The sequence below is a fragment of the Sciurus vulgaris genome, assembly GCF_902686455.1.
Source record: "Sciurus vulgaris genome assembly, chromosome: 4".
Taxonomy (NCBI): Eukaryota; Metazoa; Chordata; class Mammalia; order Rodentia; family Sciuridae; genus Sciurus; species Sciurus vulgaris.
In genome coordinates, this window is record NC_136464.1 from 138947959 (window position 1) to 138964624 (window position 16666).

At 33.1% G+C, this 16666-nt stretch overlaps 1 protein-coding gene across 6 annotated transcripts in view; it reads left to right on the forward strand.

The window, feature by feature from the left end:
* Positions 1 to 15708, forward strand: part of NAA16 (N-alpha-acetyltransferase 16, NatA auxiliary subunit) — a 63627-nt gene extending 47919 nt beyond the window's left edge. For 4 of the 6 annotated variants that reach the window (XM_079136513.1, XM_079136515.1, XM_079136518.1 and 1 more), the window contains 7 exons: positions 7743 to 7956; positions 8761 to 8954; positions 10198 to 10306; positions 10995 to 11093; positions 11422 to 11565; positions 13704 to 13801; positions 14362 to 15708. In XM_079136513.1, the coding sequence (XP_078992639.1) occupies positions 7743 to 7956; positions 8761 to 8954; positions 10198 to 10306; positions 10995 to 11093; positions 11422 to 11565; positions 13704 to 13801; positions 14362 to 14559 (1056 nt within the window). In that variant the 3' untranslated portion in view covers positions 14560 to 15708. Of the gene's footprint in view, positions 1 to 460; positions 612 to 7742; positions 7957 to 8760; positions 8955 to 10197; positions 10307 to 10994; positions 11094 to 11421; positions 11566 to 11704; positions 11757 to 13701; positions 13802 to 14361 lie in introns of those variants that run through there. The other 2 variants (XM_079136517.1, XR_013763224.1) reach the window with 2 other exon arrangements.
* Positions 15709 to 16666: the final 958 nt, after the last annotated feature.

Below are 16666 nucleotides of genomic sequence, written 5' to 3' on the forward strand. Positions count from 1 at the left end.
GTTCTCAGTCTTTAATATTCCTAACATTCAGAAGTTGTGAACAAATGATTACTTTTTTGATCCTGAAATGGTTACACCTTTGACATGTCTATATATTTTGTCTGAAGAAAGAAGATTAATTTAGTAAACTATTATTGCTATTATTAACATAGGTCAAAATTTCTATTTCCTGATGGGGCCATTTTTTGATTTTCATCACTAGCCTAGGAGGACACACAGTTGATGGCAACCTCTTTTCCCTTTTAAATGTCAGGATCTGGTCCGTAGTCAGCCTCTCTCCAGTTCGTCTTCCCAGGATATTTGTTCTTGCATTCGGTACTCTGTACAGAAATCTATGGCCAGTTTGCAGGTTTATTTTATTACTTGCCTTTAGAACTGTGTGTGTGATGTGCCTTAGAGAGGGGACTTTTCTTTTCCTTTGTGTGAATTTTTGTTTTCCTGTTCTTTGTCATCTCTGAAGCACTCTCCTTCCACATGGACCACAGGAGGAAAAGAGCCGCAAATGCACCCCTGAGGCAGTCCTCAGCAGCCCTCAGTTGTGGGGGCACTCGGCACCACTCTTCCACTCTTCCCCTGCTGACGCAGTATAAAACCACAGGCATCGTAGTCAGGTGAGCCTGATGTCTGCACCATGGCAGTCACTTTGGCCTTCTTCCCATGTGAACTTTCTGAGGTTACCAAAAAAGAAGGCCATATCTTACGGGGTGGCTTCTGATGGGAATCGGAGTAGGATTATACCAGAGGCGTTATAGAAATGCTCTGTTATTTTGTTTTGTTTTTGTTTTTCCTGCCCTTTTAAACCTTGATAGCTCTATCTCCAGGGAAAATCTTTCTCATTTTCTCCTTGAAAAATGTAAAGCCCTTGAAAGACATGTGAAGTAGCCAAGCATTTTAGTTTAAATGAGGTCTCATTTCTGTGATAAAGCTATGTTTAGGCACTCGCTAAGATGCCCTCATTTTAAGTGTCCTGTTTATTATTAAGGAAAAATACATTTTTATTAACCAGGACATTTCCAGAGAGAAGTAAATTGTTTTCTGAACGAAGAGGCTGTTAGGTATTTATGGATTAGTAATTTCACAAAACTGTAACTAGGAACTTAGCCAAATTTTCTCTTTAAGTGAAATTTGAATATCTTCAGGATTATTATAATTGTGAACATCTCAAATTTAAATCCCATTTTTTTTCTTATTAGTGCCTATATTGCTTTATTCTTTCTGTTGTTTTTTGAGAATTGCTAGGATACAAGTAGATTTATTACTATGTTTTGTTTGGATTATTTTCCCTTAATTTGTAGTGATTTTGGTTGAGTAGTGTGGAATAAAATTCTGTAATATCAGGTAAACTTCCTCAATAAATGATTTAATTAGTAGAAAACATTTTTGAAGAAAAAGTTCCAAGAAATCCTTGGTGCCAGAAATTAAAACATGGCAGCAATCACTCTCTCATAATTACAATTATGTCATCTCATAGCTACAGTTATGTGATGTTACATAATTGTAATTGCTAGATACTTTAACTGTCTTTTCAGAGTTTACTGTTGGCATTTGAAAATAGGAAGATCTAGAAACAGATAAGAAAAGAGCCTACTTTTCCACCTGTAAGCTAATCTTTTATAATGAACATAGCCATGCTATAAATAAATAATGGGGAATGATAGTCACCAAATTATATTGTTATATCATGTGTATGTATGAATATGTAACAATGAATCCCACCATTATATATAATTATAATGCACCAATTAAAAATATGGAAAAAATGACAACTCTTTTTATTATGTGTATTTTACATATGTGGTTATTTGTAGAAGCATGTTTAGTGCAAATAGGGTCACTAAATATTTATTGACTGAAAACTTAATGCTGTGTAATTTCTAATAAAATTAATATAATCTAAAAGAAAATTCTTGATGTCATTGAAAGGATTTAGAAGTAATTATAAATTTCTGAGATTTATTATAAGTATCTACAAGAGTTACTTTATGCTTGGGTTTTAAATATTTAATGAGGAAATGAACATCTTCCAAAAATAAAACTCTGTAATATACCTTTTTATAGAAATAAATGAGAGGGCCTGGGTGGTAGATCAGTGGTAGGGCACTTGCCTAGCATGTGTGAGGCACTGGGTTTGATTCTCAGCACCACATATAAATTAATAATGGCCCATTGACAACTAATATATGTGTGTGTGTGTGTGTGTGTGTGTAAAAGTGAATTAGAAACAAGTACTGACTAGGCCTTACTTTTGTCTCCCAAGAATTCATTCAAGTGGGACATGGTTGCATACTTCTGTAATCTCAACTACTGAGGAGAGCAGCTTGGCCAATTTTGCAAGACCTTGTCTCAATATAAAATTTTTTAAAAAGGATTGGGATGTAGCTCAGTGGTAGAACACTTGCCTAGTCTCAAGACCCTAGTTTTAAACCCCAATACTGCCAAATAAACAACAGAAAACCAAACCAAACAAACAAAAAAACAAACTCTTTCAAGCCAGGTGTGGTGGCACATACTTGTAATCCCACCTACTAGGGACTGAGGCAGGAGGATCACAAGTTCCAGGCCAGCCTGTGCAACTTAGTGAGACCTGATTCCAAATTAAAAAATATTTTAAATTAAAAAAAATGCCTTCAAGAATTCTTTCATCAAAGGCACTTTCAGCAAGGATATATATTGCTATGAGCTCTTAGTAATTTAATTTGAAATATTAGAATTCTAGTATGGTTCATTGTAGTGCCTCTTCTGTCTTCATCTTGCCCTTCTAGTAGGATTTTAAGAATATACATAAAAGTTATGTAACCCAACCAGAAAACCTTGATAAACTTGTTTAGAATAACATCTTAAACTATTTTTGTCTTTCAAGAATTATTTTCTTTCTTTTCCTTTTAAAATAATATTTGAGGACTGGGGATATAGCTCAGTTGTTAGAGTGCTTGCCGTGCATGCACAAGGCCCTGGGTTCAGTCCTCAGCACCATTAAATTAACAAGCAAACAATCGAATTCTCATTATTGCAGTGCTGATTTATATTCAAAACAGGACAGTAATATATTTCTAACTCTTTGATCTAGGATTTCTTTTTTATAATTATTTTTTAGTTGTGGGTGGATACAGTATGTTTATTTTATTTTTATGTGGTGCTGAGGATTGAACCCAGGGCCTCATGCATGCTAAGCAAGTGCTTCACCACTGAGCCACAACCCCAGCCCTGATCTAGGATTTCTGATAGATAAAAACCCGTTGCATCTTAATCTTTATTGACACATGCTTGCTTGCTTTCTTTTTTTTAATTGGACTAAAATTAAAACCCTAATGAACCTCATTTTAATGTAATTAATTCTTTAACAGAGCTCTCCAAGTACATTCACATTCTGTGGTAATGGGGGCTGGAAATACAACGTTTTTGGAGTTGAGGGGGAACACAGCCCATGAAAGGGACATATTCCTGGAAAGCAGAAATCTTGTATTCTTTGTGTTGAGAATGCCTTGTGCATTATAGATTTTAAAGATTTCCTTTTTTGTTGTTGTTGGTTCTTTTTAGTTATACATGCTATATAGGATTCATTTTGACATAAGTATAAAAGCATGGAATATAATTTGTTCTAATTTAGTCTCCAGTATTTCCCCTTTCCCTTGCCCTTTTCACCTCCCGCCCTTTTGTTCCCTTCCCTCTGCTCTACTGATCTTTCTGTTGTTGTAGTTTTTTTTTTTTTTTTTTTTTTTTTTTTTTTAATCAGTGTCTTGTAGATGATGAGATTCATTGTGGTACATTCATATATGTACATAGGAAAGTTAGATCAGATTTATTCCACTAACTTTCCCTATCCCAACCCTCCTGCCTTCCCTTCATTTCCCTTTGTCTACGAGAATGATGTTTCTTCTGTTCTTTTTATTTTAACATCCTGCTCTGCTTATTTTGGATTAGCTTCTGAGTATCAAAAAAAAAAAAAAACATTCTGCATTTGACTTTTTTTGGACTGGCTTATTTCACTTAGCATGATAATCTCTAGTTCTATCCATTTACCAGCAAATGCCATAAAGTCATTTACACATACACACAAACACACTTTTTTTTAATCCATTCATTTGTTGAAGGGCACCTAGGTTGGTTCCATAGCTTGGCTGTTGTGAATTGTGCCTCTATAAACATTGATGTATCTACGTCACTGTAGTATCTTTATATATATACTGAGGAGTGGGGTAGCTGGGTCATATGGTGGTTCCATTCCATTTTTTTGAGAAATTTTTATACTGCTTTCTAGAGTGGTTGCACTGGTTTGCACACCCACCAACAGTGTGTAAGTATACCCTTTTCTCCATATCCTCACCAACATTTACTGTTACTTGTATTCTTGATAATTAACATTCTATCTGGAATGAGATGAATCTAATGTAGTTTAATTTGCGTTTCTCTAATTGCTAGAAACGGTGAACATTTTTTCATATACTTGTGGATCATTTGTATTTCTTTTGAGAAGTATTTTATTTGCTTCAACTATTTATTGATTCATTCATTGATTTTTTTTTTTTTTTTTTTTTTTTGGGTATTAAGTGTTTTGAGTTCTTTGTGTATCCTGGCTATTAATGCCCTGTCTGAAGAGCAGATGACAAAGATTTTCTTCCATTCTGTTGGCTCTCTCTTCAGGCTCTTGATTGTTTCCTTTGCTATAAATTGCTACAAAGAAGCTTTTTAATTTGATACCATTCCATTTATTGACTTCTTTTCTTTTTTTACTTCTTATGCTTTAGGAGTCTTGTTAAGGAAGTCAGTTCATGAGCTGACATGTTGTAGTGTGGGGCCTACATTTTCTTCTAGCAGGTGCAGTGTTTCTGGTCTTAATTCCTAGATCTTTGATCCACTTCGAATTGAGTTTTGTGCAGGGTAGGGGTTAAATTTCATTCTATGGCATATGGATTTCCAGTTTACCCAGCATCATTTGCTAAAAGGACTATCTTTACTCTTTGTCTAGTGTCAGATAACCACAATTATGTGGGGTTGTCTGTGTGTTTTCTATTGTTGACACATGACAGATTCTCTATAAAAGAAAGTTGCTTATTTGTCTAGTTGTTATTACTTTTAAATCCAGAGGATTTTGTTGCTTTTCCATGTAGAAGTTCTTTCTAGTCTTGTCTGGGAATGCTGAGAAATGATGGGCAGGAGAAAAGAGAGGGTCCAATACAGAACTCCTAAAGTAAATATACTCTAAAGCTGTGAATGACTTCTTAATTCTTTGCTGACTTAATTTGATTCAAATCTTATTTGGACAGTTTCATCAGTTTCTGCCAGCAGCTCCCCAAAAAGAATGGGGACAGGGGAGAAAAAGAGAACACTAGTGTTTAAGATGAAGGAGAAAGAGTTTAGGGAATGAGCTGTATATTAAGATTTGGATACCCTAGTTTTTTGTAGTGAGCTGATAGATGATCTCATCATGCCCTTGGTGTTTGACCCCAAAGTGTAGTGAAACTAACTTTGTCTGTTTTCCATTATCTAGCAAATGTTTATGTTTTAGAAATTTCAAGACTAAAAAAATCAATCCAAGATACAGTACAAAGGAGAGCTTTGTGGTGATGGAGTAGTTACTGATTGTGGTAGGGGTTATATGAGTCTACATATGATAATAATTCACACAGAACTGTATACACACATTGTACCAGTGTCAATTTCTTTGTTTTGATATTGCACTGTGGTTTTGTAAGCTGTAAACTTTGAGGGAGACTGAGGGGAGGATATATAGTTCCTTAGTACTATGTTTGTAACTTCTGTGTCTATATGCCAAAAAAAGATCAACTCAAGATAATTTGTTTATGTAGTAGTTTGCAATACTGTCTTTTCTTCCAAAGCAAAAAAGTATGAATAAATCATAGCTGTGGTATCCTTTTTCTGGTATATTCTTTTTACCTCCGTGAGCTTACTCTATAGTATTAACTACTCATATTTGCTATTGGGTGAATGGTTCTGAGACATAGTGCTTTCAATGGAAAAACTGGGAAAGCTTTCTGGCAAACTGGGATAAACTTGTTACCCTGTTTACGGAAGACATTAACTGGAGAGAGGCAGCCTATGGGCTGTTACTGATAAAGAGGCGGCTTAAATGTTTGTGGTTTCATGCTTCCTCCGAGACTTGCCCTAAAATCTATGTCTACTTAAGCTGCTAGGAATATTTCTTGAAGCTGGTAATCTGCCTTTTATACATTTCTCAGCTTACAAAATGCCTTGTAATCTTTTAGGTTTTTTCATCTCATTGTGCGTTGCATGACTTTTAGTACTGCCATTTTTCCTCAGTCAGTATCATAACGGTATTAGATATAACTTACATTAAGGAAAACCACTAACAGCTTTATGGACTATGTAACCCTTCGATTTTTTAAAAAAATAAAACCAAGTTAGAGTTATTATTCATGAGTTTGTCTTATTGCTGGAATGAATAGCTTTCAAATATAATATCCTTAAAGCACGATTTCTTAGTAATAAGTATGAACTAATGTGAAATGTTCACTTTTCTATTTCTTGTCCTCCACACTGTACCTCTATTCTTGTTATCTTAGAATTCTTCTCTTATAATCTCAGGTACTTACTGTAATATGTATAGTGTGTTTCTAATAACCAGGATAACTAAAATTAACAAATGGTTGTGGACAGTTGCTAATGTGTCCTGCATAGTGAGTTACTAGACACCTCATGATGGAGGGAACATGAAGTAGTAGAAAAGCTTGATTCACATTGGCGTTTTGAATCATTCCCTTTTCTGAATGATTTTGGAGAAGCTGAAGGGGGAAGAAAAGAATCAGAGGTAGAAATGCATCCAGGGGAGAGAATTATAAAATTGTTTTGTAGGGCTAGGGGATTAATTTTCTCTTTTCAATGGAAGGAATTAGTTCTTAATTTCTTTGGGATCCATGGTCCTTTGAAAATTGAATGAAAGCTTTGAGCTCTATCATTAGGAAGAAGTTACTATCCTTGTTTATTTGTAGACTTGAGATTAAGAAACTCCCATAAAATGAATATGGGTAGATGTGATTACTTTATTGAGAAAGAGAACCATAATGGTCTGTGTATAGAACTTTACTGTTGAGAATGAACTTTAAAATGGGTTATTTGGTCCTTAACAACCTCATGAAATTGTGTAATATCTTTATTCCTACTCAATTAAATAATTTATGCTCTAGAGAATTAAAAGACTTGTTCAAGTTCACATGCCTGATGAGCAGCTTATCTCTTGAGAGTTGGCAGATATTGTGCTTATTGAATGTTTGCTACGGGTTAGGCCCTGTGCCACAGAGGGGGGATAGAGATAATAAGCCCTGCCTAAGCTCAGAACTGATTAGATCAGTTAGATTTGTAACATTTACTTTGAACCTAAATATATATTTAGTCTTCATTTGGAGTTCTGTTTAACTCTGTCTTGTTGGTTTTTAGTGAATACAGAGGAGAAATATTTTATTAAGACTAAACTATCAATATGTACTAATACCTAGATTTTTAAAAATAACCTGATCATTTGACTTATCAGCATAGAAGCTGAGTATCATCACGAAACACAGTTTATATGGAGTGGGGGTGAATTCTAGGAAGAGAAATTTCAAATTGAATTCCTTTATAATGTTAAAATGGGAGAGAGCAATCAAGTGAAATTGTGATTCTTAAAATTGTTTTTTTTTTTTTTTTTGACTTTTAATAATTTTCTTTCAAAAAGCAGAAGTTATTGACATAAATGTAAGGTATAATTTTGTGGTTTTGTTTTTAAGCATTTTTTTGAGATAACCGATGATCAATTTGACTTCCATACATACTGCATGAGAAAGATGACCCTTCGTGCCTATGTTGACCTTTTGAGATTAGAAGATATTCTCAGAAGACATTCCTTTTATTTCAAAGCTGCTCGATCAGCAATTGAAATATACTTGAAATTATATGATAATCCTCTAACCAGTGAAAGCAAACAACAAGAAATAAATTCAGGTAACTGAAAAAGAACTTGCTTTAAAAAGATTTGAAAAGAGCATCAAATTTCAGAGTGTCATTAGTAAAAACAGTACTTAGAAAAATGCATGTCAGATGTTTAAGGTTATCATCACACAATGTGTATCAACTTATCTCATGCTTCCCAATATATTTGTATAATCAAAAGAACATTTAAGAAAAAAAGTGTATTATCAAGTGGATGTGAGAACAATATTAGATAACTGATGCATTAAAAAGTGAGTGGGTTGATACTCTGTAGCTGGTGCTTCTCAGTCACTCTAATGGAATGACTTGCAGTCTTTCTTATTTTTATCTTCAGCAGGATCAGTTCAGGAAAAATAGAAATGTCTATGAGCTGGTTTCTTTAAAGTTATAACTGAAAATAGTTTTGAACTCTTTAGGGAAAAATACATATTCGTAAAACTTCTTGTACTTACTTTAATGAAAGTAAGAATGCCTGAGCAGGACACTGTGGTGCATGCCTGTAATCCCAGCTACTTTGGAGTCTGAGGCAGGAGGATCACCTTTTCAAGGCCTGTCTGGGTAACTTAGTGAGATCCTCTCTCAAAAAGTAAAAAGGGCAGAAAATACAGCTCAGTGGTAAAAGTGCATCTTGATTCTTTCCCCAGCACTACAAAGAAGAAAGGAAGGTGCTAGTGAGAATATCTGTACAGCTTTTTATTCACTAGAATGTTAATATCTAGTAATATTTAAAAACAGTAATATGGAAGCTAATTCCTAAGCTTTCATTTCTATTTTCATATAGCATTTAGAGATTTTTATTCATTTGGTTATTTATAGAAAACCTTTCAACTAAAGAATTAAAGAAAATGCTTAGCAAACAGAGAAGAGCTCAGAAAAAGGCTAAATTAGAAGAAGAGAGAAAACATGCGGAAAGGGAACGTCAACAAAAAAGTCAAAAGAAAAAAAGAGATGAAGAAGAAGAAGAAACCAGTGGTCTTAAGGAAGAACTTATACCTGATAAACTGGAAAGGGTAATATAAGTTTACTGTTACTATTATTTGGTAAAATTTATGCTGTTTGGTTCTGTTCTGGCCATAAACAAATTTTTTTAAATCTGTATATCAGAAAGAAGCTATTTGCAATGTTTCAAGGTCATAAATATAGCATTAATTATCTTTGTATGACAATATGCACGTTTTGACTAATACAAAATATATATAGAATTATGGTTGCCAGGGTAATGACCCCCCAAAGTGTCTGTATTCTAAACCCCAGAACCTATGAATGTGTGACCTTACATAGCAAAGAGAAAGTAAGATTTCACTTGGAGTTTAAGGTTGTAATTGACTGAAATCAAGATAGAAAGATTAGCCTGGATTATTCATGTGACCCAGTGTGATCAGACTGGGTCTTGAAAGTGAGGAGAAACACAGAAGAGATCGGGGGAATATGATGTGAGAAGGACTTTCCCTGTCATTGCTGACTTTCAGTATGTAGGAAAAGGGCTATAAGCTAAGGAATGTCGACAACCTTGAGAAGCAGAAAAAGACATGTAAGTGGATTCTTCCCTAGAGCTTCCAAAGGGCAGGGCAGACTTGCTGACAGTTTTCAAGCACAGTGAGGTAGATACATGTGGAACTTTTGATCTTTAGAATTGCAAGATAAGAAGTTTGTATTAAGCTACGAAAGTTTTGGTTATTTGTTGCAGCAACAATACAATTGTCTGTGACATGTGGGATCGTTGATTTTATATGTCTTATTAGATGTTTAGCTAGAAAGACATACATTTCATCTCATACCCAGGTTTTTTAAAGTGTAAATATTATTTTAGGACCATAATTAGGGAAATACTTAACTTTCTGATTTATTCACTGTAAATCTACTATTATGTGTTTAAAATTTGCCATTTTTTAAAATTATGAAATGCTGTTAGATTTGTCTTCTTTAGATGTTTGTAGTATTTATAAGAAACTGTCAGTACTTGGTATATCATTTCCTAGTCTGTGGAACAATTTTAAGTAGGTTTTTTTTTTTTTTTAATCTTTATAAAATTGCTTTGATTTTATTGTCATAGAAAAAATACAGCTTGTATCTGTGTTGAAAATTATTGACTATACACTGAATTAATTTATAGGTGATAGTTTTTAAATGTTTTCTTGCTTATTTGAGTAAGAACTCTAAATTACTTTAGATATGTGTTAATATGAAATTTCAGGGGTGGTTTGTTTCGATGTTTTTAAATATAGAATTTTTCCTTTCTGCTTCTTAAAATAGGTAGAAAATCCACTAGAAGAAGCCATCAAGTTCCTTATACCTCTTAAGAACCTTGTCGCTGATAATATTGACACCCATCTGTTAGCATTTGAAATATATTTTAGAAAAGGTAATAAATAAGAAGGTTTTTTTGTTTGTTGGTTTGCTTTGCTGTGCTTGTGATCAAACTCAGGACCTCAGGAGCTCTCCCACTGAGCCACACCCCTAGTTATTAATTTCAGTTTTTAATCCTTAATTATATTGGTGATTATATTCAGGGTAATCTTTGTCAGATCTATTTTTGTTTAAGAGTTTCATCTTGACTTTCTACAAAGGCTATTTATCCCCTTTTCCTTTGCTGTTCAAAACTTGCTGGGGCCAGGTGCAGTGGCACACACCTATAATACTTATGGCTCTGAAAGGCCAGCCTCAGCAACTTAGTGAGACCCTGTCTCAAAATAAAAAAACAAAAAGGACCAGGGATGTAGCTCAGTGGTAAAGCACCCCTGGATTAAATCCCCAGTAAAAAACAAAACAAGACAAAATAAAAACTTGCTGGGTAATATATTAGAACATTCAATCAAATCCAAACAAAAAGAGTTTGAATAATCATGCAGATTGTTTACCTGAAGCAGTTTTTCATGATTTCTCAAGCTTTCCTTTGGAAAGCAAAAAGTATCTTTGGTAACCCAAATCAGCTTTGAATTTTGCTACAAATGTTGAAAAAAAGATTAACATTTTGTTTTTGAGTTTAAGTAATGTTAAAGTGAACAAAATTACAAATATCAATGCTTTTTTTTTTTTTTTCCCTGATACAGGAAAGTTTCTGTTAATGCTGCAGTCTGTCAAACGAGCTTTTGCCATCAACAGTAATGACCCTTGGTTACATGAATGTTTAATTAAATTTTCCAAATCTGGTAAGTATAAAAAAGTAATGTTTATTGTATTGAGAAGCAAATATGAACTGTCTTCCATTTATTTGGACATTAAAGAATCTTCAAACAATGTAAAGCAATAAAAAGGTAATGCTTATATTTAAATGAAGATATCTATAAATTAAATGTTAACAAAAAATGCTAGAAATTAGTGTTTTTAAGACTAGAATGTATTTATAATCCAAAGGAGTGATATTTTTACTATGCTTTATAAAATATATCAAACTTAACACTAATACAAAGGTTTTATAACTGATTTTTTTCAAAGGACAGATGAAAAACAAAAAATCAAACATTTCTGTTTTTGTAGTGTCTGATCACAGTAATCTTCCAGACATTGTGAACAAAGTTCTATCTCAAGAAATGCAGAAAATATTTGTCAACAAAGATTTAGAAAATTTTAACGAGGATTTTCTCAAACATAACACTACCTCTCTTCAGCATCTGCTTTCAGGTTTGTAATCAGAAACTGCCATGGTTAACATGTTTATGGAAAAAAGAATGTGGTGCAGAACAAACATTTGGAAAGATATCCAGCCTCATTGATTATTAGAAAACAAAGAAATGAACACAATACCATTTGTATCTTTCAGAGTAGCAGAAATTTCTTCAAGTGTATGCTGATACAATACTGGGGCAGGGAGGAGGACAGGGAAGAATGGAGGAATGTTGGATTGAGTAGAGGGAAATGAGGGTTGGGGAGGGGTCGGGGGGAAGGAAAGATAATGGAATGAGACAGACATCATTACCCTATGTACAGGTATGATTACATCAATGGTGTGACTACATCGTGTACAACCAGAGAAATGTAAAGTTTTATCCCATTCGTGTACAATGAATAAAAATAAATTTTTAAAAATATGGTGAGGACATGGCCAGTCAATCACTTTTATACTTTGCTCTTTGCTAATTGGCCTAGCCACTTAGTAATTTGTCATTCTTATCAAGAACTGCACATTTCTTGTGACTTTTGATTTAGTAGTCACACTTTTCTAACTAACTTTAGAAAATCAAAGATCTTTAAGTACAAAGATAGCTATTTGTAAGTATGGGGGAAAGAAGAATGGGAACAAATGTCATAAATGTCCTGTAATAGGGGAAACTGATAGTTTGGTAGAAGGCAATACTGTCTATTTCTAGGTCATCATTTTAAGTAATGTTTATTCAAAGGGTTTGTAGTAACAGTGGTAAATGCTTTTATAATGTATATGCAGAATTGAATATATAATCTCAATCACGTAAAAATACATTTGACAAAAAGACTGAAAGGAAGTATGTAACAAAGCTCTAATATTAATTTACCATTGGGTGTTATGGTTATGAGTGATTTATTTTTTCTTGAATATAAAATTTTTTTTTAGTTGCAGATGGACATAATTTATATATATATATATATATATATTTATTTATTTATTTATTTATTTAATGCAGTGCTAAGGATCGAATCCAGTACTTCACACGAGCTAGGCAGGCACTCTACCACTGAGCTACAACCCCAGACCCCTTTTCTTGAATCTTTATTAGTTTATGTATTTTCTCTCTTGAGTATTTATTTATGTCTGGTTTATGAGAAGGATTTTAGGCAGTTTGTACAAATTCACAAGATGACAATATGGCATAAAGGAAACCTGGATACATACCATAATTATGCTATAAGCCATATAGTTAAACATTTTTAACTTAAACGTTTTTGATAAAGAAAAACTTCTCAGTTTTGGTATCTGTGAAAAGACAATTTCTTGAAAAATTTCATTTCTTAGTAGTAAGAGCAGAGGAGAATTTCTCTTCAAGAAAAAAGGATAATGGCCATTAGCATTTCTTTTTACTTGTGGGAAATACTTTTCTAAACATTATATGAAAATCTAAGGAAGAGAAAAATTTCACCACATAGAAAACCATAAAGAAAGACAAAAGACCAGTTGGGGAAAAATTAGAGCTTTGTAACAGACCAAAAAATAAATAAAAAACCCATAATATACAAAAAGCTACTTAAATCAATATAAATTAATAATGCAATAGAAAAATGAATATAGAATGTACACTTTGTAATTTACAGCAGAAATATAAACTGGGTTTCATTTAGAAGTAGTTTTTAAAAATTACTTATTTTCTTCATGAGTATACATTTTCCCCTTTTCTCCAACCATACTCCTCTATATGACAATAAATTTTCCTTAGATATTTTAGTTTTGGATGTCATCTTCTTAGGTTTTTGGCTGAAATGTTGATTGATGCCCTGAAATACTACTTTAAATTTACATTTTGAAGAATAACAAAACTCTCTAAAGGAAAGGAAGTCATTAAGTCAGTGTTCCTCTGGTAAATGTTTTATAACCATCACTGTTTGAAGAAAAAAGTTCTGATTTGTTGTGTTTTGTCATCAGTACTGTCATTGTGGTCCCAGGCTGTCAGTGGGATGTCAGTGAATAGAAGGTTTTGAAGAGAAATTACAATTTGAACTAGTGGGAGTCAGCTTCAGCTCCCCACTGATTAACACTTGAAACCATATTTTAAGTTGCTGGTTAGTATAAGTCAGATTGAAACATAAGCCTTATTAGAGTGTATTCATCTTGAAATGCCATGGAATTTCAGGTGCTAAAATGATGTATTTTCTGGACAAGTCAAGGCAAGAGAAAGCAATTGCTATAGCCACTAGACTGGATGAAACTATAAAAGATAAAAATGTAAAGGTAAGAATTTTCATGGACTTATTTATGGTTACTGAGTGATCTAACAAAGCATTTGTCTTTATAACATAAATTCTTAAGTAGGTTTTTTGAGTTATGCCGGGATATAAATTTCAGCTTCACCAATTATTAGCTGTGTGACTTTATACAAGTTACCTTTTAGCTTTCTTGTCCTTATTTTGAAGTTAAAAACGAAAGTAGACTTCTACCTATCTCAAAGTCAGTTTAAGAGTTAACTGGTAAAGCATGAAGTTCTTAGTGCTTGAAATATAGTAAGCACTCATTAAATGTACGTTATTTTTTATTAATAAAGGACAGTTTCATTTTCAGTGATCACAATTTTAGAGGTTCTTTTTTTAAGTATTAGATTTTACTGCCTTTTTTAAGGCCTTGAAGAGTTGGTTTTAAAAATTCTTTCAAGAGGGGATTACTTACTGTAGGTAATAAGAAGTTATTTTAGAGTGAAGCCTTTTCTTTCTCTTGGCTTAATTAACAAATTGCATCTTTTGATTAAAGTCATTATTAACTTTTAATTTTTCTTTATTTTCCCTTTGTTTCATTAGACTTTATTGAAGGTTTCTGAGGCACTGCTTGATGGCAGCTTTGGAAACTGTAATTCCCAGTATGAAGAATATAGGATGGCCTGTCACAACCTGTTTCCTTTTACATCTGCTTTCCTGCCTGCTGCGAATGAAGTCCATAGTCCTCGTGTGGCACTGAACCATACAGCTAACTATGATGTCTTGGCAAATGAAATTTGAAATCTCATAGAATGTTGATTCCTACAGACTCAATTCTGAATTCACATCAGGGTTTCTTTTCCAGCGTGCATTTTAACATAGATATGAAAGAAATATTTGAATAGAATTTTTAAATGGAGTTTTCTGTAAGCTTGTTTTAGTCTTTATTGGATCCTTCCAGTTTACATGAATATCTCCTAAAATTACTTATTTATACTTGTATAGTTTTCTTCAGTTTCCAAATGATCAGCACTATGGTAACTGCTGTCATTTCTCTATCACAGTGAGAATTTTTTATGAAAGTCATATATAGCCTTCCTGTATTATTTTCTTTAGCACCTGGTCTCAGGATTTGTGTTTTGATCCCCTGTCTTATTGGTTTGTTTTATTGTTGTTAATTTGCTTGCTTTTTTTTTTTTTTTTTTTTTTGGTTTTATTTTAAAGTGTTAACTATATTTTAAAATACAAATTTTTTCTTGGTAGATAGTAAGGTTTTCTTTAAAGTTCCTTTTTTTCGTCTTTTCCTGATTTACTATTTTGTTTTTAATACTCATAAAAATTGAACTTTTTGATTGAATAAGGGTTTTCTGCTTTTATATAGATGACTGAGAATGAGAAAATTAGTTTATCTCTTAATCATGAAAATTCACTGATAAGTTTGCATATCTTAAAGATCCTCATGCAAGAATTACACTTTCTTGACTGGGTTTGTTTTGAGTGTTAACAAGTGAGAAGTGTGATTCAAGGGAGTAAAATAGGGTAGAATACAAATAAAAAGGAAGCACTGTCACTCTTGCAGCTGTGCATTAACTATTAAGAGCATTTTTATCTCTTAGTAAAATGAGAATTTAAGCTATCATCAACATAACTCTTAAATCATTATATTATCGAACAGTATTTTGGGGTAGGTAGTTTTTTGTTGTATCTTATATAGAAAACAATAATGGAGTCACTCAGTATGTCTCAGAACTATGTAAATATGTCTGTAATATTACTGCTTAAAGCAAATATAAACTCAAAAAGGGAGATTTTATTTAGAGAAGCAGTCCTAATTAAAATGGGTTTCCTTTACCCTATTTCTTTAGATTCATAATTGCTGCAAATGGAAGAACTCACTGTAAAATAATGCCAACTTAGATGATGCTATAATAAATTATTTTGTACACAGTTGTTTATTGATATTTGTGTTTGTTATTACTCCATACTATCAAAATATGTTTTTGTAAAATATTCTTTGAGAGAGTAGAAACTTTATCTTCTTAATCTTTTCAAATTCATAGAAATGATAATTCTCAGTAACCACCTATATTTTGGTGCCACCGTAGTGTAACTTCTTTAGTGTTTTAACAGTTTTGGAATTAGTATTTGTCATGAAATATCTTGGCAGATATGTAATTCTTCATATTACTTACAGTAGAATGCCCCTTGTGTAAAAGATGCCAGTTAATCGCAATTAATGTAGAAATTGTGTTTAACAGCTTTTAAAAAAGTATTCTATTGGGATCATTTATAGTTTCTGATAGTTCTCAGGCAGATACAGTTGAGGTGGGAGGAGTTAGGTTTGAGGTGCACACGGGAATGTATGGAAGGCAAGGTAAGGGATACTGAGATTAGAGAAATCCAGTCAGTGGATAGAGGTTGTGTATATTCTATCCCTGTTCACCTTCAAGATAACATGAATGTAAATTTGAAATATGAGCAGGGATCATTTTTGGAATAAGGCTGGGTCATGTCCTTCAACCTCCTTCCCCCATTTTGAGAGAGGCCTCAATAGCTTCAGGGAAGTTGAAGAAGAATAGGTTAAGATGAAAACAGTCATTTGAGACCCCGATACTTAGAAGGATCTAGTCTCAAGCAAACCATCTGTTGTTCTGGGACAAGATATAAAGATTCAGAGTATACTGTGTTTGACTAAATAGGTGAAAATCTTCATGATGAAGAACCACAAACAGGTTTTTAGATTCCATTATTAGCTAGAACAAGGGTCAGCAAAGTTTTTCAATCAGGTACAGATAGTAAATATTTTAAGCTTTGAAGGTTTTATTGGTCTCTGTCACAACAATTTAACTCTGATGTAATATGAGCAGCCATAACCAGTACTTAAATTGGTGGATGTGGCTGTTTTCCA